Source organism: Trichomycterus rosablanca, chromosome 11 (genome assembly GCF_030014385.1).
Source record: "Trichomycterus rosablanca isolate fTriRos1 chromosome 11, fTriRos1.hap1, whole genome shotgun sequence".
NCBI lineage: Eukaryota > Metazoa > Chordata > Actinopteri > Siluriformes > Trichomycteridae > Trichomycterus > Trichomycterus rosablanca.
The window spans coordinates 34,578,805-34,604,688 of NC_085998.1; the positions used below are offsets into that span (position 1 = coordinate 34,578,805).

The 25,884-nt window shown below is 39.0% G+C and overlaps 1 protein-coding gene across 2 annotated transcripts in view; it reads left to right on the plus strand.

Annotated features, from left to right (window-relative positions):
• The first annotated feature begins 767 nt into the window (after positions 1-767).
• The window catches only part of tmtc2b (transmembrane O-mannosyltransferase targeting cadherins 2b), a 115,262-nt gene continuing 90,145 nt past the window's right edge, over positions 768-25,884 (plus strand). For both annotated transcript variants that reach the window (XM_063004796.1, XM_063004797.1), the window contains exon 1: positions 768-863. In XM_063004796.1, coding sequence (XP_062860866.1) covers positions 781-863 — 83 coding nt within the window. In that variant the 5' untranslated portion in view covers positions 768-780. The remainder of the gene's footprint in view (positions 864-25,884) is intronic.

A 25,884-nucleotide genomic window follows, 5' to 3' on the forward strand; every position in this document is an offset into this window, starting at 1 on the left:
ATTGCAATCAATGTTTTCCATAGCTGGTACTGATTCTTGTGTTTTAAATTGTAGTTTATGATTTTGTACTTTTATTACATGGTAATAAAGGAACAGAACAAAAAGCATATCGTTTCTGAAACAACAGAGCTCCCAAAATAGTTTCTGACACAATACAATACAATGTTTTAAAAAGTGCAACTCCACTACCAACCGGTTACTTTTGCCAGGTTTTCCAGAACTGTAAAAAAAACCCACATTTAATGTTGCATTTTAAACAGCTCCCTCTAATGACCTGGACATGGACACCAGAACATTTTTTCAGAAAGAGTAAGCTAAGGTATATAAATTCACACACATTTATCCTAGCTTTGATGACTAGTAAAGATGAGAGGTTTGGTTTAGGTGATCACACTGGTTTGGTGAAATCAGGGCTTCTGTCTTTAATTCAGCCGGGGAGAGACGTGCGGGGGAGGGGTTGTGCGCATGCGCACCTCACAGCGCGACCACACGCGGCTCGGTTGCGACGTTTATTGAGCGTCCACCATGCAGCAGCGCACAAACAGTGCGGGTGCGAGGAGACACATCTGTCCTTACACGCGTCTCATCCTGTGGATCCGACCTGTCCGTTTTCTTATCATTAACATGGGCTAAGAGCGGCACCGCGGGATTATTCAGTCAGCCATGGGGACTCGGATTTACTGTATGCTTTACACATACACAGACGGAGCGATCTAAGAGAAAGAGGGGTTTACACCCCGGGTACCTTCGTTTCTTTCACTCGCTGGGCTGGTTGGAGAGATGATTGCAGATTTGGTTTGCAGCGCCGTGGCTCTGGTCCTGTACATCAACACACTGGGCGCCGATTTCTGCTACGATGACAGGTACACATAATATGGCATGAATGGGGCTTACTACAGGATCTGAATACTGTACAAAAACGACACTATCGCAGCATGGCATATTGTGCCAAGTATTGCGGTTTGTTTTGTTTAAACTGTCCGACCTGGTTGATCTCTCGGTTTCTGATTGAATGCTTTAATGTCTTTAATATCTCAGTGATAGTGATGTTTAATTACATCCTTTCACTCTTGCTTCGTGGACATCCTTTGACAACTGCTGTGCATCCCTAACAGTGGCTTTTGTTTAGTGTATAAACTACTTGTACGGATCCTGTACATTTACCCCAACTTTGCCCATTTACTATTGTACTGTGGGCAACATGTGCCAAGTAGAGCTTTATGCATACATAATGTTTAGACTACTACTCGGTGGCTTGGTGGGTAGCACTGTCGCCTCACAGCAAGAAGGTCCTGGGTTTAATCCCCAGGTGGAACAGTCCGGGTCCTTTCTGTTTGGAGTTTGTATGTTCTCCCCGTGTCTGCGTGGGTTTCCTCCGGGTGCTCCGGTTTCCTCCTACAGTCCAAAGACATGCAAGTGAGGTGAATTGGAGATACTGTTCTAAATTGTCCGTGATTAAACTTGTGAACTGATGAATCTTGTGTGATATGTAACTACCGTTTCTGTCATGAACAAGTAACCAAAGTGTAAAACATGACGTTAAAATCCTAATAAATAAAAAAACAAACTACTACACTGATGGATCACTCGCTTTTCAATAGTGTGTACCAGATTATTACTGTTTTCTCTGGTTTTATGATCCAGTGTTAGATTTTGGGAATCTAGTGCCATGCTGTGCAGATGTTCCCACTCCATGCTCTCTGGCTGATCGTTAGGTTTTATTTTATGCTGAATGATCACACACATTTTTAAGGATGAGGCATTATTACTGTACATTAATCCTGACTGTGCCCGGTCAGTCGGATCTATTTTTCTATTAATGCATTAAACGCATTAAAGCATTATCGATTGCTGACCGACGTTAGCCTCATCAGATCGATCATGTCCCAGCCACAAGTCGAGACTGAATTTACTAATTTACTCCATGCAACAGAAACGGCGTGTAATACGAGATTATGATTTGATTTGTTCGCATTGTTTCATGTGCCCGGCACCTTGGATATCAGACTGTTCCTGATTTAACACAATCCCACATTGATCGAAACGGTCTGCACTTTTAGTGGGTAGAAGCTGCGCGAATTTCACATCTGTACTAAAGCTGCATTCAACAGTGTAAACACGGGAAATCTGCAATTTACTGATTATAACAGTTTAGAAGCCGTAAAGAAGCTCGATCTCAGTAAATCATTTTCACCTACTCATTCAGTCAATCATCCTTGGTTCATTTTTACTATCCTTTTCTACCTGGTGAGGGTTGTGGAGTCCAACACCCTGGACAGCATCACATACTCACACTGGAGGCAGGTTTAAGCAGATAATCCACCTTTACTTTAAAATAATAATAGTAATTATAGTAATCACACTTAATTTAAATAATTAAATTGACCAAATATATACAATTTAGAGTTTCTACAAGTTGTAGTGTACAGTTTTTATTTATTTTCTAATTTTCTAAAAGCTGTTTTTCCTAGTATATTAAATTGAGCAATAAGCAGTAAGAAAAATCAACATTTGTCCAAAGATGTCCAAACTTTTTTATTATCATTATTATTATTATCTTTTTAAATAAAAGAGATGAGTTTTGGGTTGACTGGTTACAATTTTTGGTCCGCTCTCAGTACTGCAAAAAAATGGTCAGTTATGGTTTGTGATGATTCACCATATGCTACCAATATGCTGTATCAATGATTTTCAGCCTTTTTCCATCTGGGCAGCAACAGGCTGCAAAATAAGCCTATCTTGCAGGCTACACATATGCATTATTGTATTGAAAAACAGCCTTACTGCATAGAAGCATGGACTGCATCTCTGTGTCACAGGATGCAAACGGCCATAAGGTGTAGGCTAAGAACCACCAAGGTTGGCATTTTTTAAAATGCTAAAGTATTCCTTAAATTATATGGTTTAGTTTTGCATTTGGAAGAAAAAGTTTGAGGAATGAGGTGGTGGTATAAATGAGGACTGCAGGTTATTTAGCAATTTAGCTTACATTTAAATCAATGGGTAATTAGATTTATAGGGTCAAATCTAGAAATTGGGAAGCATGATGGTGAAGCAGGTAGATTTGGTGTACACAACTTACAGATTTTGTTGGGACATAGTATGACATGTTGTTTTATTATTGTGTGGTGTTCCAGCAAGTACTAAGCAGGTGTGTGCAGGCTACACAGCATACAGTGAGTCCTGGGCAGCAATGTCTGCAAGAGATTTGGTCTGTTCTCTTTGTGACAACGTGGACTTAAAATGCGCAGAATTTGTATTTGTGTGTGTGTGTGTGTGTGTGTGTGCCCTGTAAAGGATTTGAGTCCTGGTTATGGTCTGTTCCTGCCCTGCACCCACTGTTTTGTGGCGCCTGACCCATTATGATCCTTATACTTATTTCATGCCATGCATACTGTTATCTGTAACAGAATCACCACTGCTGGTAAGATTTTGTAGATTTAACTGGGTCTAGGATGTTATTTTTTCCTCTGATTTGCCTCCATTTGCAATCGCTTTAGATTTTACACTTGTGGCTTTAGGCACTCAGGTGGTGCAGCGGTCTGTTATGCTAGCCCACCACCGCTGAGATCTGGGTTCCGTCCAGGCATCCACACAGACATCACTGGCCAAGGCCCTCCGATGGATTGGCTCCATAGCTGTGGTTTTCCTGCCTTGCGTCCAGTGTTTCCCGGTGAAACCGGACCTGCCGCACCCTGACCAGGATAAAGTGGTTGATGAAAATAAAGTGGAAAAAGAAAAAACTCATGGTTTTAAGTGGTACTTTTATTGTAATAAATGTGTTAATTTTTTTTCTTTTTACCCACTTCAAAACAGCAGTCATTCAAGAAAAAATCTTAGCATTAACTGGTGAGACTTACAGCATCACATTGAGTATAAAATACACCACTGAGTTGTATATAATAAAGCCTTCATGCTTTGTTAAATAGAAAACTGTAACATGATGAATAGAACAGTAATGTATAACAGTTTATTACAAGTGCTAACTAAACATGCTAATAAAAACAAAGATGTGGCAGTTGACACTGCAGTTTTTTGTGTGACCCAGCAGATTTTGTTATCTTTTGAGAAAACTCAGTTTTTTTTAGTTTTTATTAAATAAACAAGACTAAATATTAAACCTTATTTGTTATGCAATGTATTTAAATTTAATAGACAATGCCTAAAATGTCCATGTCTAGGGGGAAGGCCATAAAAAGGCCTTATCTGGAGTGTTATTATTGCTGGATTTTAGGTCTCCCACATTTCCAGTATTTTGTATACACAAAGAAAAGTTTGCATTATAAGTATCCTATACTGATGTATTCCTGAGTACTGAGTATTTTTGATGTGTATTAAGAAGTTTATTAATTTCCATATTTGACTTTTTTAAATAAAAGGCTGTATTCAGGCCTGAAATTAGCGGACTTTTTGAAATGTTTTGAAATGTAATCTTCAGTTTTTGAGCCTCACCTACAGTACACTGTAGAAGGGGGGTTGTCCCACAGGTCAGTTGTGGCCAACATTACACAGCTTAGCCTAGTTATTCTTTCATTTATGCTGAGAAGGAGCAGATGTGGTGTTGTAGGTATAGAGAGGCTGTTCTGATGCTTGATACATGTGCGAGTGGGACTCATTTAAAAGCTCCACCACTTTCAGAGCTCCACAGGCTCCGGTGTACCGCGTTACAATTAAATCTAGTGTTAGATTTAACTAAACAGAACCTTTTTCAGATAACCAGCCACATAGCTGCTTTATTAAAAATAGGAGGTTATGAGAGAGCCGTATGAGCGCTGTGGATAGTGAGATATGATTTTTGGTATTGAGACAGGAAACATGATACGTAGCTGATGATGTGATCAGAGTAATGTACAAAACAATACATGATTTATAAAAAGCTCACAATAAAAGGCCTGTAAAATATCAGATTCAGAAATACTTGTAACGAATGTTGTGGTGTTAGAGAAGTGCTAGAGAAGGACTGTGACACTCAAGGACATACATCTTCCTAATTTTAAACCATTAAACCCCAGTGTTGCTTTGGGCTCAGTGTGGCACGGCTCAATGTGCTCAAATGTCTCTTCCTATTAAAGGTCTCTTTTTTTGTTTTAGCCGCTCCTGTATTTAGGGGTTGCTACAGCACATCTGTTCCGCATACTAGACTTGGCACTAGATTTTACACCTGATGCCTTTTCTGACCCAGCCCTCCAATTTATCCAGGCTTGGGACTGGCACAGAGAGTGCACTGACAAGCGCACCTCCCAATGCCACACAAAGACTTAAATAAAATAATTTTAAAGATACTCCAGTGACCTGAATAAAGATCTGACCTCAACCCCACTGAACAGTTCTGGAATAAACTGGAACATCAGTTAAGGCTTTCTTAACCACTGTCAAGGCCATACAAATGCTCTTTTGACTGAATGGGCACAAATTTCCACAGACATGCTTCAAAGCTTTGAGAGAGGCCTTCTTAGAGGAGTGGCTGATGTTATAGCTGAAAATATCACATAGAGGTCACTTTATTTTAATACCATTTCTTGTTAATATGGGATGTCCAACAAGCTCATGGTCAGTTGTCCAAATGCTTTTGGCCATATAGTGTGTGTATGATCAAATGTATTATTAACTCTGTTGCTTCTTAACCTCACTAGGATGCTGTACTCTGTTAACATCTGTTATTGGAGTTTGGTCAGCATCTTCAGACTACACTAGACATTTGTACTTAATGTAAATTAAAAGTGTTTTTTATCTGTCTTCATCGTAGTGCGAGTTTGAAGATGCGGAATGTGCTACAGCTACACTAGACATTTGTATTAAAATGTAAATTAGTAGTGTTTTCTATCTGTCTTCATCTAAGTGTGATGTGCTACAGCTTTTGCACTCTAGTGTGTAATGTATAGTCTATAGTGTGAGTTTTCTCCTTCATGCACTGTGAGCAAATCAACATTTCTGTGTAAAAAAAAATTTATGCGTCCATTTGCACATTTATTGTAGTTTTTTTTTTTTTTTTTTACTGCTGAGTGCTAGATTAAATCTACATTTTACACAGCTCTGCATCTATACTGGTAACTTCTGTAATGTCACATTATCTGCTCCCTTATGTTCTTCAAAAACAATTTAGTGTATTGTAATATTTTTTCCTATCATACAGAGACCTAGAATTTGGTTTCATGGCATCACTACTGACCTACTATTGCATATGTTTTGACAGGCAGTTCAAATCTAATTTCTAGCATATCTGACCTGAGTTGGATAAAGTTTCTGCAATTTGAAATACTAAAACCCACATAAGGTCTGACTCTGTATGTGGTTTAAAATAATATAAAACATGCCCCTCAGTCTAACCAGTCAAATCAGATTTCATATGGAGTAATTTTGGTGACTTCTACACAATGACACTTTTTTTAAATAATCACAAATGTCTTCAATTAGAAGTAGTCGTATACGATTTAACTATACAGATTTAACCTGCAAATCAACCATTTAAAAAACAAGAGGATATCACTTAATATTATTAGAGCTTGACAAATATTTGTGACTACTGAGTGGTGGCTCACAGTGAAAACAGACAGTGATCTGGAGAGAAAGAGTAAGACACTGTATAACCATTTATTTAAAATGTGTACACGTTAATTATAGCTGTGTCGTGGCTCATATACTGACAGAAATATACCAAAATGCCAAAATAACCTTTAATGATCTGCTCTTTGGCCCTGGGTCCTTTGTCTTTAGCAGCCCTTTCTATTTATTTTATCTCTCCTTTTACACCAGGGCTGAAACCTCTTACAGGCAGTGTGAGTCATATTTTACAGCTTTTCATATTAGGCCAAGATGGACGACTGAGGGGATACGTCGGGGATACGTCCCAGAACTGATAATGCATTTTCTCTGCTACCTGCTCTGCCATAAATCTGTCCACAAATCTGATGAGTGGTTTCATCTGAGGACTCAGACGAGGTTTTACTGGAGTGAAGGATGTGGTAGATGTTATTCTGGACCAGGTTGGCCTTGACTCAGTTCTGTTTTTTTAGAATGCAGGATTTGCTTCACAGCACTAGTGAAGCATATTACTAAATATGTGTGTACTTCTTATATGTATACTTAAATTCTTAGGTGGTGCATTCATATGGTCATGTATGCAATTAAATGGTTAAAATTCTTGGCATTACACTGAAGAGCATAAACATTAGAACCGCCCATCTAATATGCTGTCAAAGTGGCTCTGAACCACCAACACATGGACTCCATAAGACATTTCATGGAGTCTTGTGTTATCTTGTACCAGATGGTCCCTCTGTATGTTGTAAGTTGGATTGTCCTATAGCTCTGCATGCCCTTTGTAGGTGCTTGTGATGGTGGACAGGGCACAGACTTTTTGACTGTTCTGTATCTGCGCAGTTTGCAATTTGTGACTTGTCCATCCTCTGACGGAACAGTTAAACCATACAAAAAAACCCCAAACAAACAAACAAACAAACAAAAATGATAGCTTGAATTTTTTTCACTCTAATGCTGTAAAGTTTCCACCAGGATGAGCTTGTGTACACTGGAAATAGACTTGTGTGTGTGGTGAGCTCATTTTCTGGAATATGGCTGTACTGTCCTCATGCACCGGGACTGCGGTCATGGTGAGATCCAGGGCGGCAACACAGACTCAACCCAGAGCATCTCTACCACCACTATCACCCTGTAATTTTCCTTCTGAAAAAGCAGGAAAGAGAGAGAGAGAGAGAGAGAGAGAGAGATCTTCTCTAATCCTCTAACGGCTGTGTCCAGATGGTCATGTTTTGCAAAGCATTGTGGGTTTGTGTTTTTTCCGCCCTGCTCTATATTTTGTGTGAGACTGCATAATGGGGTGTATGATCGATAGACTTAATACAGTTGTCAGCATTCCTGAAGATTTAAGAGTATATGTAGATGTAGGAAGACAAAGAGCTGCTCATGCACATGTTCCAGATTTTTGGACAAATGTTAAGGAGTCTGTTTAATGTCAGTTATTTTTCTTGTTTAGTTGTTGAGCTTTTGAATAATATTTGGGGAGATGTGATCATCACAATCATTGAAAACCACGTCATTAGGTTCAGTCCAGGTAACAGCCCTCTGTTTTTTTATTCATTTTGAAAACTGAGTACTCAGTTCTGAGTTTGGGGTGTGTAATGGAGAGGTGGATTTGCTTCAGTGCCAGAAGTGGTGTGTGCATTCAAACATTCAGAGAATGCCAGTGATCACCCCAAGTATTCTGAACCAGTGGAGAAGAAATCCTGAACCTTGCCTTTACTGTATCTGTGCATATAACATGTAGCTGTTTCAGTACCATTCTGTAAACATTCTGTATAAATGTTTAGTCTTATAATGAGTCATGAAAGCTCAAAATAATACTGATTATATGTTTTAAGTAAAAAATGTCTATTTCAGCCATTTCTAGACAACTTCAGGTTCCTAACTACATCCATTCTAACCTGAGAAAAACAGCTTGTTCCTTGTTTGCTTCTTTGTTCCTTATGCTAAAGGAAAATCTGGCTGATTCCACCAAAATATTTCTACTATGATTTAGAAGCTCCGGGAACATAAGCATCATGATCGACAGTCAAGCAGGTGGTATATCACTACAAACTTAGAGACTCCTGTAGTCTTAGGGCTACTTTAGACTAAATCAGCACCTTGAAACTAGCTTCAGGTTTGTTGCTCATAACATAAGCAACAAAAAAACCTTCTGGGCAGAGATGTGTGTGTTATTTATTTCATTTCATTTTCATCAACAACTATTTCCTGGTCTGAGTCACAGGAAGTTCTATTACATCTGGAAACACTGGGCAATGCAGGAATACAATGGACATGGCACCAGTCCAGTGAAGGGCTTCCGCCATCCTCCCATCCTCAGACTTAGCCAACTGCCGACCGGTCACTAACAAGTGAAAAAGAATTCTGCACCACCTAAAAACGTTAAACATTGGTTGAACTCTGGTACCAGTCTGCTAAATAAAGTGGCCAAAGATCCAAACAGAATTGTCCTAGAAACTTGTTGATGACTGTCTAAAGCACCTGAGTAATGGGAAGAGCATTAAGCGACATACAACCAACAGATGTGCTGTATGTATATTTTTTGACCCAGCAAATTTTGTCTTTAAAAAGAAGCCTACATTCCTTTTCTTAACAGCACAAAAAATGGTAAAAGTTTCTACTCATCTGAGTTTGTTTCTTTTGGTGTGTACAGAATCTATGAGGTCTTTGTTACTATTCCACCTGCTTCCCCCAGAGTCGCATTCCACTCTTTATTCTGGGTCAGTGGTTCCCTCAGAAACCATAAACACATGTCCACTGTAAAGAAAGGGTGTAAGACAGCATTGCTAGATCATCATGAGTAATTGAATTAGCGGATAAGCAGCATGTGTATGACCTGCTTGAGCTAAACTGTGTCCTTGCCATTCAGCCGTATGAGTCTGTAATCTCTACAAACATCTAAAGATCTCATCATTTTATGGTACAATTATGGTAAATGTGAATCAATCAATACAATTGTAGCAGGGTATTACTGATAAAAATGCTTAGGACAGGTCTAATATCAAAGAAACTTAGATAAATAATGCTAGGTCCAGTAGCCAGTCCAAAACATGTCTAGACATGTTTTAAAATTGTGAGCATGCCTGATTTATTGATTTATTTTTTTCAGTCGTACTCTGTGATGTGAAGGCCGCCTCTGACCAGCATGCCTTCATTACTGAGGTAGCGCTCTCTCAGAGTTTGAGGAGATTTGATGACTTGTATCACGTTCCACAGGGAGTAAATGGGTTCTGTGATTGCCGGTGCACATGATTGCCATTCAGGGTGCCCACTCGGCTCTCAAAGGAGCTGCTGTTCACAGATGATGGCCTTTCAGAGGACGTCAAATTACACAGGGCAGGACAGGCCTTGATGGTGACTGGGAGAGGACACAAATATACCATATGCATTGCTGATTTAAAATGCACAGCAGTCAACAGTAGACGAGACTAACTCAACAGAACAAAAGTAGGAAACAGTGCCAGTTTTTTTCTCTTTTGTGTTTTTGATCATGGTTTAATTTAACCAACAGATCTGTCCAAATGTATTATTTTTGGAAATCCCTCTTATTAATACATCTAAATCAAGTAATGTGTGCTACCAGGACTTAAGATGAATCCTCTTTGGATCACTTGCAGAAGTATGGCTTAAATGTTTAGTTTGAGCTTATGAGTATAACTGTAAGGATCAGCAGGATTACAGATTTAATAAAATAAAACATTAGATACTTTGTAAATCCAGTGAATCTTGGCAGGGCAGACAGACCAACCTAACTAACTAGAGTAGTGCATTAAAGGGCGTACGCTTTTAGGGGAATGTCTGGAAGGAGGCCTTGCAGTAAGAGTTTGGTGTCACATTTCAAATGGTTTTGTTTCATTTCAGTCAGTAGCTAATGACTGTGGACACAGGCTTTGATTTAGGCTAATGTGTGCTGATGGATCTTTGGCCCATTCCTGGTTTATCCTCTCTTAATCTTAACAGGATTATATCTCATACAGAATCTAATTTAATTCTGTGTGTATGAAATTTGGCAGATGTGAGTGTGGTTTATGTGCCAGTAGGTGACATTAAAGAAAGACCTTAACAGTGAGAAAGATTTAACATGTGCCCATGCTGTCATTACACAGGGTTTGTCAATATATACAAAATGCAAACTAGAAAATATAGTTGGCAAGAGTTAATTAAGATTGAAAAATCTGAAGTGCAAAGAAACACTTAAATACCATTAACAAAGATGAGTTTCTGCATTTGCATAGAAATCCAGTGGTGTTAACCTGAGTCACGTTTTGTTAATGACCTTTCTTCAGTGATTCTTGAAGGGCCTGTTATTATATTCAAAACACTTTTAAGTATGTCTTTCACCTGCCTTTTTTATTTTTGGTTTGCTCAATGCCAGCTGCATCAGCTCCAAAGCTCTTGTGTTTTTCATTCTTTTCTATTGTCTTGGCATTATTTCTGAAAGGTTCCGCCATAAACGTTGTTCCTTCAGGAATATTTAGGAATATAACGTGTACATACCACAAAGCCTTGTAAAAGATTCTAAACTTTGTCACAGTGAAAGCTCATCCAAGAAAGCTCAGTTCAGCTTCAGTCTTCAATTTTAATAACCCTTTATCTTGTTTATTTTAGATTCTGAAAAGCCTCAGACACACCTAAGCTAATCATGGAATATGAGCAGCCTCATTTTCATCCCACCACAGTACAAGGTCACACCTTTGAGAACATGTTGGATTCATTTAAATTGACAAACAAGTCTATTATGATGGTAAATATTATTGGCTTTAAAGATACAAGTCCAGATTTGGGTGTGTCTGTGTGGCACAACAGTCTAATGCACTAACCCATCACCATGGACTGCTGTACAGACACAATTGTCTGTCTGAGTAAGGAGTCAAGTTTCAGGCAGAAGTAGTACAGCAATATTACAGCATGTTTATCTGTGCATGTTAAAGCTTTCTATAGGAATCCTCAGCTGGCTAATAAAAAAGTGTTTAATGGTTTCACACGTGCATACTGAATGAAATAGGGAACTGGGAATAACTGAAGAAAAACATTCACCTGACTGTTGTCTTCCTAAAGTGTGGTAGTGTTGTTTTCCGCTTGAACGTGATATGAAAAAGACAAAATGTGGTCAACTGGAATTGGTTTATAGCAATTGATTTAAGTAGAGAGACCTTAAACCAAAAGATTACTTGGTTGACTTACCTTTTATTTGCACACTGAACACAATTCTGATAAAAAAGCCACAACTTTTATATCAGTGTTATAGTTTTTCAGTTATCTACTGTCCAATCATAGAAGCAATTAAGCAAACTGTAGTCTAGTTTTGTTTGTGCAAGACACACCATATGGCCAAAAGTAATTATTCATTTCAGGTGTTTTAGATACACCGATTGCTTACAGGTATATAAAGTCAGTACTTCAACTTCGTGGCAGCAGTTTCTTTTCTGTTATGGCCGTGCCCCTGTGGTCAAGCAAGGTTCATAAAGACATGTACGTTGAATTTGGAGGAACTCCACTGTCCTGTAGAGAGCCCTGATCTCAAACCTATTAAATTTCTTTGGGATGAATTGAAACCTCTATTGCCCCTTGCTTATGTCAGTGTGACTGTGGGACTTTGTGCCAATTCAGTCAAAAGAGCAGAATCTTGTAATGACCTTTCCAGAAGTGTGGTGGCTGAAATTCATATGAGAGGGAAAACTCCAGCTCATGGTCACATGTTCAGATACTTTTAACCATGTTGCACTTTGCAGTCATTCTAAAACTATAGGCTAAATGCCTAATCCAAGTCTATAATCCAAATCTATAAATGCATAGACGCTGTTATTGTTAACTTCATTCCTGATTTTTTTTCTGCTTCTTGTTCTTCATTTCTGGTTGTTACAGCTGGAATGGGTGTATTAGGCAGCAGCTGTGGGGCAGCATGTGTGGTATGCTGGCTCTGTTTTTTTAGCTGATGCTTACCTCAGACCTGGATGCCTGTAGCATGGCATCATTCACAAGTCTTACACCATCACTTATTATGAATCCATAACACAGTTGTCTTCTTTGGATATGCACAAGTTGACACCACTCCAGATGGGAAGTTCTAATTCTGTTTTTTTCTGTGTTAAGGCTATGATACCCTCTATCTTATTTTCGAAAGGATTTTATGATTAAAGGCTTTGCACACAGGGAGAAACAGACATGTCCTTGACATCTTCTTTTTTGACATTCTTTTTTGAGAGCATTGCTCATTTTGATCTGAGAGGAATTCGTGGGAGGCTTTTTTTGTTCTTGAACTCGTGCACTTGTGGGTTTCATGCTTCAAGAGTAGTGGTGCCCTTTATCTTTACAGCCTTTTGATTCTTGACACATTTTAAAGATAACTGAAGTAAACAGGATGCACTTGACCACAATTTGGAGTGCTAGAGCAAAGATACTTTTGAGATTTCAGCTTTTGATTTTTAATTAATTAATTTTTTTAAAATCTTTATTTGCTTAGTCATTATGGGCGAATATGTGTATAGTAGTGGATAAAATATATTGATTATACACTGATCAGCCATAACATAAAAAAACACCTCCTTGTTTCTACACTCACTGTCCATTTTATCAGCTCCACTTACCATATAGAAGCACTTTGTAGTTCTACAATTACTGACTGTCATCCATCTGTTTCTGTACATACCTTTTAAGCCTGCTTTCACCCTGTTCTTTAATGGTCAGGACCCCCACAGGACCACCACAGAGCAGGTATTATTTGAGTGGTGGCTCATTCTCAGCACTGCAGTGACACTGACATGGTGGTGGTGTGTTAGTGTGTGTTGTGCTGGTATGAGTGGATCAGACACAGCAGCGCTGCTGGAGTTTTTAAACACCTCACTGTCCCTGCTGAACTAAGAATAGTCCACCAACCAAAAATATATCCAGCCAACAGCGCCCCGTGGGCAGCGTCCTGTGACCACTGATGAATATCTCAAAGATGACCAACTCAAAGAGCAGTAGTAGATGAGCGATCGTCTCTGACTTTACATCTATAAGATGATAAACTGATATACATTCATATTCGTTTTTCTTAAATAGATGTGTAATTTTAAGGTCTATTTCACAAAACTCAAATTCTCATCCTTTGCTCCATCTCAAATTACAATTGGTTTAAAATTGCATTATTGGCTGGAATGTTGCTCTCTACAGACTATACTGTAGAGACTTCACAGATGACAAATGCTCATTTCTGAAAGGAGTCTGGGGGCTGGATCCAGTCATTTGAATGTCCACAGTGACACGGAAACACTGATGAAATTTGATCAAAATGCAGCGGTGTGTGAGTTCAGCCGTGCGAATTTGTAATATAATATTGCTATTACATCACGCCATCATATACAGTGTATCACAAAAGTGAGTACACCCCTCACATTTTTGCAGATATTTAAGTATATCTTTTCATGGGACAACACTGACAAAATGACACTTTGACACAATGAAAAGTAGTCTGTGTGCAGCTTATATAACAGTGTAAATTTATTCTTCCCTCAAAATAACTCAATATACAGCCATTAATGTCTAAACCACCAGCAACAAAAGTGAGTACACCCCTTAGTGAAAGTTCCTGAAGTGTCAATATTTTGTGTGGCCACCATTATTTCCCAGAACTGCCTTAACTCTCCTGGGCATGGAGTTTACCAGAGCTTCACAGGTTGCCACTGGAATGCTTTTCCACTCCTCCATGACGACATCACGGAGCCGGCGGATATTCGAGACTTTGCGTTCCTCCACCTTCCGCTTGAGGATGCCCCAAAGATGTTCTATTGGGTTTAGGTCTGGAAACATGCTTGGCCAGTCCATCACCTTTACCCTCAGCCTCTTCAATAAAGCAGTGGTCGTCTTAGAGGTGTGTTTGGGGTCATTATCATGCTGGAACACTGCCCTGCGACCCAGTTTCCGGAGGGAGGGGATCATGCTCTTCTCAGTATTTCACAGTACATATTGGAGTTCATGTGTCCCTCAATGAAATGTAACTCCCCAACACCTGCTGCACTCATGCAGCCCCAGACCATGGCATTCCCACCACCATGCTTGACTGTAGGCATGACACACTTATCTTTGTACTCCTCACCTGATTGCCGCCACACATGCTTGAGACCATCTGAACCAAACAAAATAATCTTGGTCTCATCAGACCATAGGACATGGTTCCAGTAATCCATGTCCTTTGTTGACATGTCTTCAGCAAACTGTTTGCGAGCTTTCTTGTGTAGAGACTTCAGAAGAGGCTTCCTTCTGGGGTGACAGCCATGCAGACCAATTTGATGTAGTGTGCGGCGTATGGTCTGAGCACTGACAGGCTGACCCCCCACCTTTTCAATCTCTGCAGCAATGCTGACAGCACTCCTGCGCCTATCTTTCAAAGACAGCAGCTGGATGTGACGCTGAGCACGTGCACTCAGCTTCTTTGGACGACCAACACGAGGTCTGTTCTGAGTGGACCCTGCTCTTTTAAAACGCTGGATGATCTTGGCCACTGTGCTGCAGCTCAGTTTCAGGGTGTTGGCAATCTTCTTGTAGCCTTGGCCATCTTCATGTAGCGCAACAATTCGTCTTTTAAGATCCTCAGAGAGTTCTTTGCCATGAGGTGCCATGTTGGAACTTTCAGTGACCAGTATGAGAGAGTGTGAGAGCTGTACTACTAAATTGAACACACCTGCTCCCTATGCACACCTGAGACCTAGTAACACTAACAAATCACATGACATTTTGGAGGGAAAATGACAAGCAGTGCTCAATTTGGACATTTAGGGGTGTAGTCTCTTAGGGGTGTACTCACTTTTGTTGCCGATGGTTTAGACATTAATGGCTGTATATTGAGTTATTTTGAGGGAAGAATAAATTTACACTGTTATATAAACTGCACACAGACTACTTTTCATTGTGTCAAAGTGTCATTTTGTCAGTGTTGTCCCATGAAAAGATATACTTAAATATCTGCAGAAATGTGAGGGGTGTACTCACTTTTGTGATACACTGTAGCACTTTAACACATGTTAAGTGAAAAGAACGTCAGTGACCAGACTGGTAATTTTTCACTACTATAGGCATGCTATTCCAGCAGATCTGAGAAAAGGTAATTGACACTACTATGGTACTGTCATTGCAGTGCAAATGACGTATGTCTGGTCAGTAGGGGTTCCTTTCCATTGGGGAATAGGGTAAAGAAGATAGACAGTGTATAGAGCAACAGATGGGTTCCAGTCAGTAATTGTCTACACAAAAAGTGCATCTATATTGTAAGTTTAGCTCATAATTGTATTTTTCCAAATGTAAGTATATGCTTACGTAAACTCTGTTTACATAGAGGCTACACTTGGCTTACAGGCCCACTATCAAATATGTGAAGTCATTAGTAATCAGTAATAATCCAAAATCGTTCTGTGACTCTGCAGACATTACTCCATCTGGCTTTATCACATAATCACTATACCCTTGACCTAACTGTTAAAATGATTGATTTCGTTATTATTAATAAACATCTGTAGAACAAACAAATTTAGATTAATGGCCTTTGGTTTTGCAGTAGAGTTCACATAGACGTAAAACATAATAGGAGAGCCTGGGAAAGCATGCATACAGGCCACGACTAGGGCTTTTTAAACAAAGTTTACTTTTCTATTATACATTATATGGCCAAAATATGTGGACATCTGATAATAAGCTTGATGGTCATACGGTTTTAAAACCATAAGCAATAGCTGTTTCACAAGATTATGGAGTGTGTTTGTGACTCACAATCAACATCCAACTTTATCCCAAAAGTCCTCAGTGAGGTTGAGGTAAGGGCTCTGTGCCTCTATACCAAACTCATTTAACTAAGATCAAATCAATTTTGTCACCACAAGACCTGGAAAAGGTAATTCATGCACTTATTTCATGTCACCTAGACTACTGTAACAGTTTGTATATGGGTATAAGTAAGTCCTCATTAGCTCGGTTACAGCTAGTCCAAAATGCAGCGGCACGTCTGCTCACAGGTACAAAGAAGTTTGACCACATTACCCCGGTCCTGGCATCTCTCCATTGGCTTCCTGTAAGCTACAGGATCCAATTTAAAGTTCTTCTGTTTGTTTTTAAGTCCTTATATGGATTGGCACCATCTTACATAAGAGACTTGCTCCATTTCTATTGTTCTCCTAGATCTCTTAGGTCATCCGATCAATTGCTCTTGGCTGTGCCACGGTCACGGTCAAAGCTCAAAGGTGATCGAGCCTTTGCAGTTGCTGCTCCGAGGTTGTGGAACAGTCTACCTTTGGACATTAGGGCCGCTTCCTCCATTTCTGTTTTTAAATCTAGACTAAAAACGCACTTCTACCAACTAGCATTTCCTGGATGAGTGTCATGGTCTGCGTTTCTGTTGTTCTACTGTTTTATACTTTGTGTTGCTTTTTATATGTGTGTTTTATGTTTCAACATGTACAGCACTTTGGTTGTAAATGTGCTTTATAAATAAATTACTTACTTTATTACTTACTAACTGTCCTTACAGGCCACAGTTGGAAACAAATGTACTTAATATAATGATTTAAACACCTTTTGGTAATTGCTGAATATTTTATTAGGAGGAATGTCAATTTATTTTGGCTTTATTGTGTAATTAAAATATAAGTTTCATAGTTAAGTAGTCAAAATAGTAGGCAAATTAGTTAGTGATGATTTAATCCAAATGTACAGTGAATATTTTGTCCAGTTGTCAATTATAAACTGAGAATTTTAGATAAAGATTCTGAAGATTCTTGATAGCAGGGCTTTGGTTAAATTTTTATGGATGAGATGTGGGATCAAGACATTTACAACCAGTCAAAGTCAAAATCCTCCCCAGTGCTGCTTCACTGTTAATTTCATTTCCATTTAGTAAAGGTCAAATATGTAAACACAAACACATTCCCAATCAAACGACATGTGGTTTATTAAAGAGAGTGCTTTCTTAAGTACTATCCTGCCAGAAATATCCAAATCTGCCTGCTCTTTCCATTTAGAGCTTACAGTGTGTTGAATATGAGCCCCTGCAGACCAACCATCACAGATATGAAGATTTATGAGCGAGAAGATGGCAGATATAATATCTTCTCATGATCTTCAATGCTTGGTTACTCCCAGAAGGTTTGGACCAATTATAGTTCACCAGCCAGCTGTCTGGTGGTGTAAACATCCTGACTAATTAGAACCGGTTTAAATGAAGCGGACCTGCTGAAACACATTTCAGCAATATTTGCTTATCTGAGAGCGACTGCTAGAGTTTGAGGCCCCCAGAATTCTCATTCGAAAGTTCTCGTTCTCTTAAAACAAAGAATCGCTTATGAACTTGGAGGCTGCGGTCATACTGCCTGATCAACGCTCATTTAGCTATAGTTTCTGGGGTCTCTAATGAGGGTTGGCTGCCACTCTCTTTGATCGGCCCGTTTGATTACAGCAGCCTGAGATCCAGATTTGTTTGGCGGGATGGTCATTTGGCGGCTCTTGCAAGGTTTTTGTGAGAGAGAAAATCTCTGCAGCTGGTGTAGAAATGAACTCTTGTAAACTCAAGTTCATCATGATGTGCCATTTCCCCCCTCACCGCTGGAATCCCTGAACTGGATTATTAACAATTATCGGTATTAAGAAAAACACAAGAGTGCATTTTTCCGAAATGAGATTTGCCTTTCAGTTTTTGACAGTCGTTAGTAATCAGTGATCATTTAAAATGTTTTTTTTTATCTTTAGACATTATGTCTAACTTAATTGCTCAATCAGCATTACCTTAATGAAAAAAAAGATTGTTTTCTAAAAGCATGCAATGTCTGACCCATCATTGTAAACACAGGACACAAATCATCTTGAATCACCCTATTAGATGTGGTCACTATGCAGATGTTCGTTCTAGAATGTGTAGGCAGATGGTTTTATATCAGGACTTAAAAAATCTATATACATAAAAAGGAACTGAAAAGCATGTATCACTAATATGAGTGAGAATTAATAGTCATGAGAATTTTTAGGGACTAAATAAACGACTAAATACTGCATGTTTTGGGGAAATTATGGATTTTTTTATTGTGTTTCTCTGCATACTTTTTTTTAGCCTGCTTTCACCCTGTTCTTCAATGGTCAGGACCCCACAGGACCACCACAGAGCCGGTAATATTTAGGTGGTGGATGATTCTCAGCACTGCATTGACAAGGACATGGTGGTGGTGTGTTAGTGTGTGTTGTGCTGGCATGAGTGGATCAGACACAGCAGCGCTGCTGGAGTTTTTAAATATTGTGTCCACTCACTGTCCACTTTATTAGACGCTCCTACCTAGTTGGTCCACCTTGTAGATGTAAAGTCAGAGATGATCGCTCATCTATTGCTGTTTGAGTTGGTCATCTTCTAGACCTTCATCCGTGGTCACAGGACGCTGCCCACAGCACAACACACACTAACACACCACCACCATGTCAGTGTCACTGCAGTGCTGAGAATCATCCACCACCTAAATAATACCTGCTCTGTAGTGGTTCTGGGAGAGTTTTGACCATTGAAGAACAGCATGAAAGGGGGCTAACAAAACATGCAGAGAAACAGTCAGTACTACAGTCAGTAATTGTAGAACTTCAAAGTGCTTCTATATGGTAAGTGGAGCTGATAAAATGGACAGTGTGTGTAGAAAAAAGGAGGTGGTTTTAATGTTATGGCTGATCAGTGTATATGAGAGCTAATTACATTTATTCATGACAGTCAGTATGTGCACACATAAATGTAATATAATGAATATATTTACTTGCTATATTAAATCACCTATAGCAGAGAAACACAGATTCAGATGCAGTTTAAAACATCATTTATTTAAAGTAATTAATGTATTACATCTGTTAGCAACTGAACTAGAACTTAAGAATTAGTGCTTATGAAGGATGTCCACACACTTGGGTAAATATATGAAACAATTAAATGTAATTTGTAAAGGAAATTGACTGCTCTACTAACCACACTTTGTATAACAGAGACGTGTGTTGTGTGTGAGTAAACAGGCTAGGTGATTGATACTAGGTGTCAGAAGGAACAGATGAATTGGTGGGCAGTAGGCCCAGTATTTTGGTTGCTTGCCTGCTAAATGTGCATTTAATTGCACGGTAATGGCTTGACATATGAAACGACTAATCCAGCAATCAGCCGTTTGGTGGAAAAAGTAATCAAATCTTGTGTTCAGATCAGAAGGGCAGTTCACCACCAATTAAAACGTTAATTCAAAATATAAAACAGGAGCATTGTCATCCTTTGGAATTCATCAGACATTTTTCACCACGGGTCATGGGTTGTGTAGTTTAAAAAGACATTAGTGAAAGTATTCTTTTCATGCAGTCTCATGACCTTGAATTCTTGAATTCTTTGTCCCGGGTGCATCCATCCCATGCTCTGTTGATGTCATCTCTGTGAAAGTGCCAGCTTTTAGTTTACGCTGGAGAATGGCATTCAGGCCTTAACAATTTTAAGTGCCAGCATTGAGACTCTTGTAGGAGAGAAACACTGAGGCTTTAGAATGAGATAGTTTCAATTGCAAATTACAATGCCTCTCACACAGGACATCTTCTTCTGTTAGGGCTGAATTTGTCACGGTCACTGCTGTTCCTCCCAGCTTATTTTTCACTCACTGGAGCAGATTCATGTTGATGAATGTTGCACTAGTTGCACAGCCCTGCTAGTCAGTATTATCTATCTGTCTATCAGTCTGTTTGTCTGTATAGTTTTTAAAGTTACAAGATCCAATCTATAGCTGAAAAAACGTGGTAGAAAAAAGGTAGAAGTAAGTCAGTAAGTTTTTTTTTACAAGGTTAGTGTTTACTTAACTACATAAGTAGGTAGTTTTAAGGACAGCATGGGACTGGTTGGACAGCCAGGGGAAGTTCCCACTACCTGGGTGCCACTTCAAAAATAGACTTGGTGCTCATCTTTCTTAAGTCTTCAAGTATACATAGTTTGATAGTGCACGTGGTAAGCCCTGCGTTACCTACAGTAGCAAAGTCTTTAGATGAAAAGGGACTGAATGAGCACCTGAGTGGCCTACATCAGGGTTTTTTAAACTGTTTTTCAAGCGACCCACACTGTCCATGATTTTTTTATGCAACCCAGGCAACACAAATAATGTATCTTACTCTCTCTGTAAAATCTGATCCCATTGTGATTTACAAGATGTAATATAAAGACTCCACAAGTGGGTGTTCGCATTTATTTAATAATATTTTTTTTCTCTGTGATCCATTTATTACGCCACACAACCCACCTAAGGGTCGTGACTCAGGGTTTGATAAACCCTGGCCTACTTGTAGAGTATATCTACTAAAGATGAGTTTTTGAGAAGTGCACCCAGGACCTGCTGGTTGATTTAGTACACAGAAGCACTGACTGTTTTAGGTTCAAGCTTGCAGTGAACATAATGAATAAAACCTCTGTAGATGAGTCAGAGAAAACCCTAAACTTCTGCTGTGATTTACATCCGTGCCCTCTGGATCAGTGTAATTACATTTAGAGCTCAACCAGCACTGGATGCATCCATTTGATCATTGCTGCAGGGCTGGACGTCAGACAGAAACAAGGCTCAGATACAAGTCTAATATGTTGTGCAATCATGTTACTAATTTAGTGACTGGGCATAACATGAAACGTCAGAAAACTCTGAACATTTCATTTCACTCTGCTGACCTGACCTTTAGCTGCCGATATGAAGCATTGTGGCCTCCCTTTTTATCAAAATCTATTACAACTTTAAACCAGACTGATATTTGAGGTCTGTTATTGTTTTCAAATACTCTGTGAGCTCATGTGGCTGAATGATAAGAGCAGTGGTTGAGATCTGGGGGTTAAAAGCCTTGGAGGGACATGTATCAGTGCACTAATAGTGTTGGTCCTGAGTGAGTCTGGATAAATAAGTGGGTTGCAATAGGATCGACATCCACTCTTCCAGATCAAATATGCAGATGAATGATCCACTGTAATGACCCCTAATATGGAAGCTGCCAAAAGGAATCATTCACTCACTGATTGTAAATACACTGTACAGCCAAAAGTATGTGGACACTCTTCTTTATTATTAAGTTACTGTGTTTTACCGGCTTACGGGTTAATTATATAAAATAAATCGTATTCTTCCAACTTTTCAGCAAGACTTTGGGGAAGGTCCTGTCTCAAAATGACTGTAGTGTACCCGTGTAGACGATTTGAGGTCCATAAAGGCATGGTTTGGTGTGAAAGAAATCCAGAGTCGGTTCTGCACAAAGCTCTAAATCCCACCCTATTAAACTCATTTGGGATGAATTTGAACGTTGATTGCGAGCCATTAGTGCCTGACCTCAAAAATGCTCTATAGATTATTATATAGATTATAAAATTATATAGACATTTCTGTGAAAAGCCTTAACATGACTACATAAGTTTGGTTATAGGACGTATAAATAGAAGTGTTGGCTCTATTAAAGGAGGATAGAGGTTCGCTTAAAATTTAAAACTAGGCTTCCTAGCATGTTAAACCTCTTTTTTTCCTTTGTGTGTGTGTGTGTGTGTGTGTGTATGAAAATATACTATGTCTGGAGACTTAAAAGATTTTCCAACTGCCACCAGTCCAGCTGGCGAAATAAAATAAAAAAATTGCCATGCTTAAATCCAGGACCTGCTGGCAGTTTTGACTTGTGTGCCACTGTCATATGGCAAAAAAAATATTTTTATTTCATTAGCTAAATGTTTTGATGCCTTTGTTCTATGCATTATAATATCTGTCTTTTATACAGAAGGTGTCCAGAATGGAAGCAGTGTCAAAAATCCTCAGTAGACGAGGTTAGTGTTTTACAAGGCATAACTGATTGGCCTTGGCGAGAAAAACGAGCCATTCTGACAGGTGTTGTAAAGGGCAGTGCCGACTTCCTCTCCGGGGCTTGTTTGGAGAGAGCGGCTGAATTTATTAAGACCCTATACAAGCATTTCCAGCTGTGGAAGCAGAACGTGAACTGACAAGCCCCTTTTATGAAAGCCTCGCAGGCTCTTATGAATTCCCCAGTTACCATCAGAGTGCTTCATACACAATCCTTCAAACTGTAAAAGAAAATCTTATCAAACCTGAAAGAAAATCATGTTTGATTTATCTGTCCTCTATTCTTGTATTGATGCTTGATATTTATATTTTCTTCACTTCAGAGCTCAGGTCTCTGCTGGGTTATACTTTTATATTTGTAAAATTAGAAGAATTTGTAGTCTGTATGAGTATGACAGAGATTACGACATAGAATTGATTAAAATTTTAATACAAGGACTTAAATACAGGGGATCTTATTGATTATTGAGCAACTGTATTTATAATTAAATTAAATTAAAACTTATTTGGGGGATTCTGCCAACTGCCATTTAGTTTAGCTTCTAAAAACTGTAACTCATATGCTCTCAGTTATGTATAGCTGGTAGTCCTGGCATTTCAGAACTTGATCCTGACCAGCACAAGCAGTGTTCTTGATTCATACAATACCAAGACAATAGAACTCCAGCATTTAACCAGGGTTATAATGATGCAAACAAAGCTAGTGCATAGTAATTGACTTGACATGAATCTTGTATGTGAGAATAATGACACAAATAGTTTTATAGTATGTCTCTATCATGCGTGCAACTTTTTGCATGACCTGGCAATAAAAGTGAACAGCCAGCTTGGTTTCTTAGAGGATGCCAGTATTAGATCAGTAACATTTTTGGCCATGATTCTGTGCTCTAATATAGGAATAACATTAAAATTGTACCCAACAGAATGGAAGTATATATTTAATAACCTGTTGTTTCTTTCCAAGCTTTTTTGCTCCAGTTTCTCCAGACTTGTCTCATAGCCTAGTGTAATCATCTCTCGTGGAAGAATTTCTGTTCATTATTTGATGTCCGGATCTATTCTTTAAACCATTAGATGTGTAAATGTGCATTGTTTTTGTTCTCTGAAATCAGATGGTTTGCATGTGGCTGGTTGTTTGTTCTGGTCACTGCTGGTCTGATCATTAGTGGGAGATGAAGACAAGCTCCCCTAGCTGAAAACCTGGCTAGTGGCCAGTGGTGCTCTGGCAATTTTTCTGTTTGTGCTTTTTTGCTTTGTATTGATGAAAGGAGATCACCACGGCTGACCTCAATCAGCACTACGGTCCAGACTTTAATCCATTGTATTATGGATTTCCTAACTGTAAGCGATGAATCGGTAGGATGGGGCTGATTTGTTCATGTCCACTTCTCTGGTTTTTGCTCTGATTGTACTGTGTGACTAATTCAGAGGCCACCGGTGGGACGAGGAACTGAAGCACATTCTGGGCTTTAACCCACTTTAATAGAGGTTGGCTTGCCTCAGGCTAGTCATCATCTGGCACATCTTCAGACGGCGTTTCTTAAAGAGATAAAAGCACATAAATGGTGGCACACAAGTGCCCTGTTTGTCCAACACACCAGCAGCTGTATTGAGGAGAGTGTTGATTAGAAGTGATTTCAGCACATTTTTCAAGAATGTTTATAGAGACAAAGCTAGTCAGTCTGAAGTCATCGTTCACATCTGTTGAACTCACGCTACCACAGGTTTCTAATTTTATGCTTTTTCTCTCATTTTCTCTTATGTTCTGCAATGCTGTGCGGCCCATTATCACATCCCACCTCTTCAAAACAGGTAATACAACTGACTCTATATATTTTTGACCTACACATTACACAGTGTATATGAATACCTAACCATTAGCGTGTTACACATCATATTCAAATCCTTGGGCAGTGATATGGAGTTGCCTCTCAACTGAAACAAAGGCTTTTCACAAGATTTTTGAGCTTGTCTGTGGGAATTTGTGCTGATTCATAAAAAAAAAACTTGCTAGTTCAGGCACTGTTGGAGAATGGGTCAGTGGGGTTCAGTTGCAGGACTCCATGCAAGCCACTGGGGTTCCTCCATCCCAAAAATCAAATCACACTTTGCTGAATTAAATTGCCAGTCAGTTTTGCCCTGATGCATTTACATCCGTAAAGCCATGTCCATATAGATCTCGCTTTGGACACAGGGGCACAGTCAACAGACCTTTGCCAAGCTGTTGCTACTAAATTAAGAGCATGTAATTTATTTAGATTAACAATAAGGAGGGATATTTATATACTTTTGCCCATATAGTGCCATATAGTTTTACACACACCCACACAGCACTAAAATGTAGCAACACTAGCTTAGGGACTGTAATCAAGTCATAATTACTTTTATTTACTAGTGAAAAATACAGTTTCATGCCAGTACTTTAAAGCTGCACAGCAAGTTTATACACTATTAAATTAAATTAAATTATAAATAACACTATTAAATAACATTATAAATAACACTATTAAATGACATTATAGCAAATCTGATTGTATCAGGGCAAAAGTGACTGGCAGTCCTATTTAGCCAAGTGCTGGTTATTGTACATGATTTGGGCAGTGTTGGCTGAGCTGTTAAGGTACTGGACTATTGACCAGAAAGTCGCTGGTACAACCCCACCACCACAATTACAGTTGCCAGTGTAACTGTAGTACACTTGAGCTAGGCCATAACAATTCAATTACATTGTATTTGGTCACAACTGTAAGTCGTTTTGGATAACAGTGTCTGCTAAATGCCACAAGTTATAGTGTAACTCAATTAAATCTGACCTTTTGTACGAAGTAATTAACAAAGTGTCATAAAATGTGGTATAATCTCAAAGGTGACCAACATGGTTGAGGTCAGGAGCACAGTCATCCTGGAACAGGAACGCACCTTTCCCAAACTGTTGCTACAAAGTTAAAAGCATGTAATTTATTCTATAAAATTGATTTTGTGTTAGCAATAAATGTGGCAGAAACAACTGTGTGTAACAGTTTAATGAGGGCTGTCCAGTTTTTGTCTTAAACTGCCTGTTTATATATGTCGAAGAAATAGTTCAGCACAGAAAAACGATAAGTTGTGTTTATCTTGGTAATAACACATTCTTTGGACTGAAACCATCACTCTGGGTTGTCATGTCTTTCACCACGACTAGTTTCTGCTCTTTATACGTTTATTATTCCTATGCCTTGTCTGTCTGCTATTACTTTTTCATCTGTCCGGATCTGCAGTTCCCAAAGGAGCTTAGCATGTTGTTCTCTCCTACTCTCTGTGGTCTTTTCTATTTGTACTAGGAAGTATCCCATATTCCTTACAGATGTTTTATAAACAATCCCTGTCAATTGGTTGTGTATGCTGTCCTTGGCTGCATCTTAATGCCTGATATTACACACTTTCTGAACATTATCTACGCAAACAATACGGTTGCAAAGAAGTTAGGTTAGCTAACTACCCTAATCTGTTTTTCATCACAGAGTTTTTC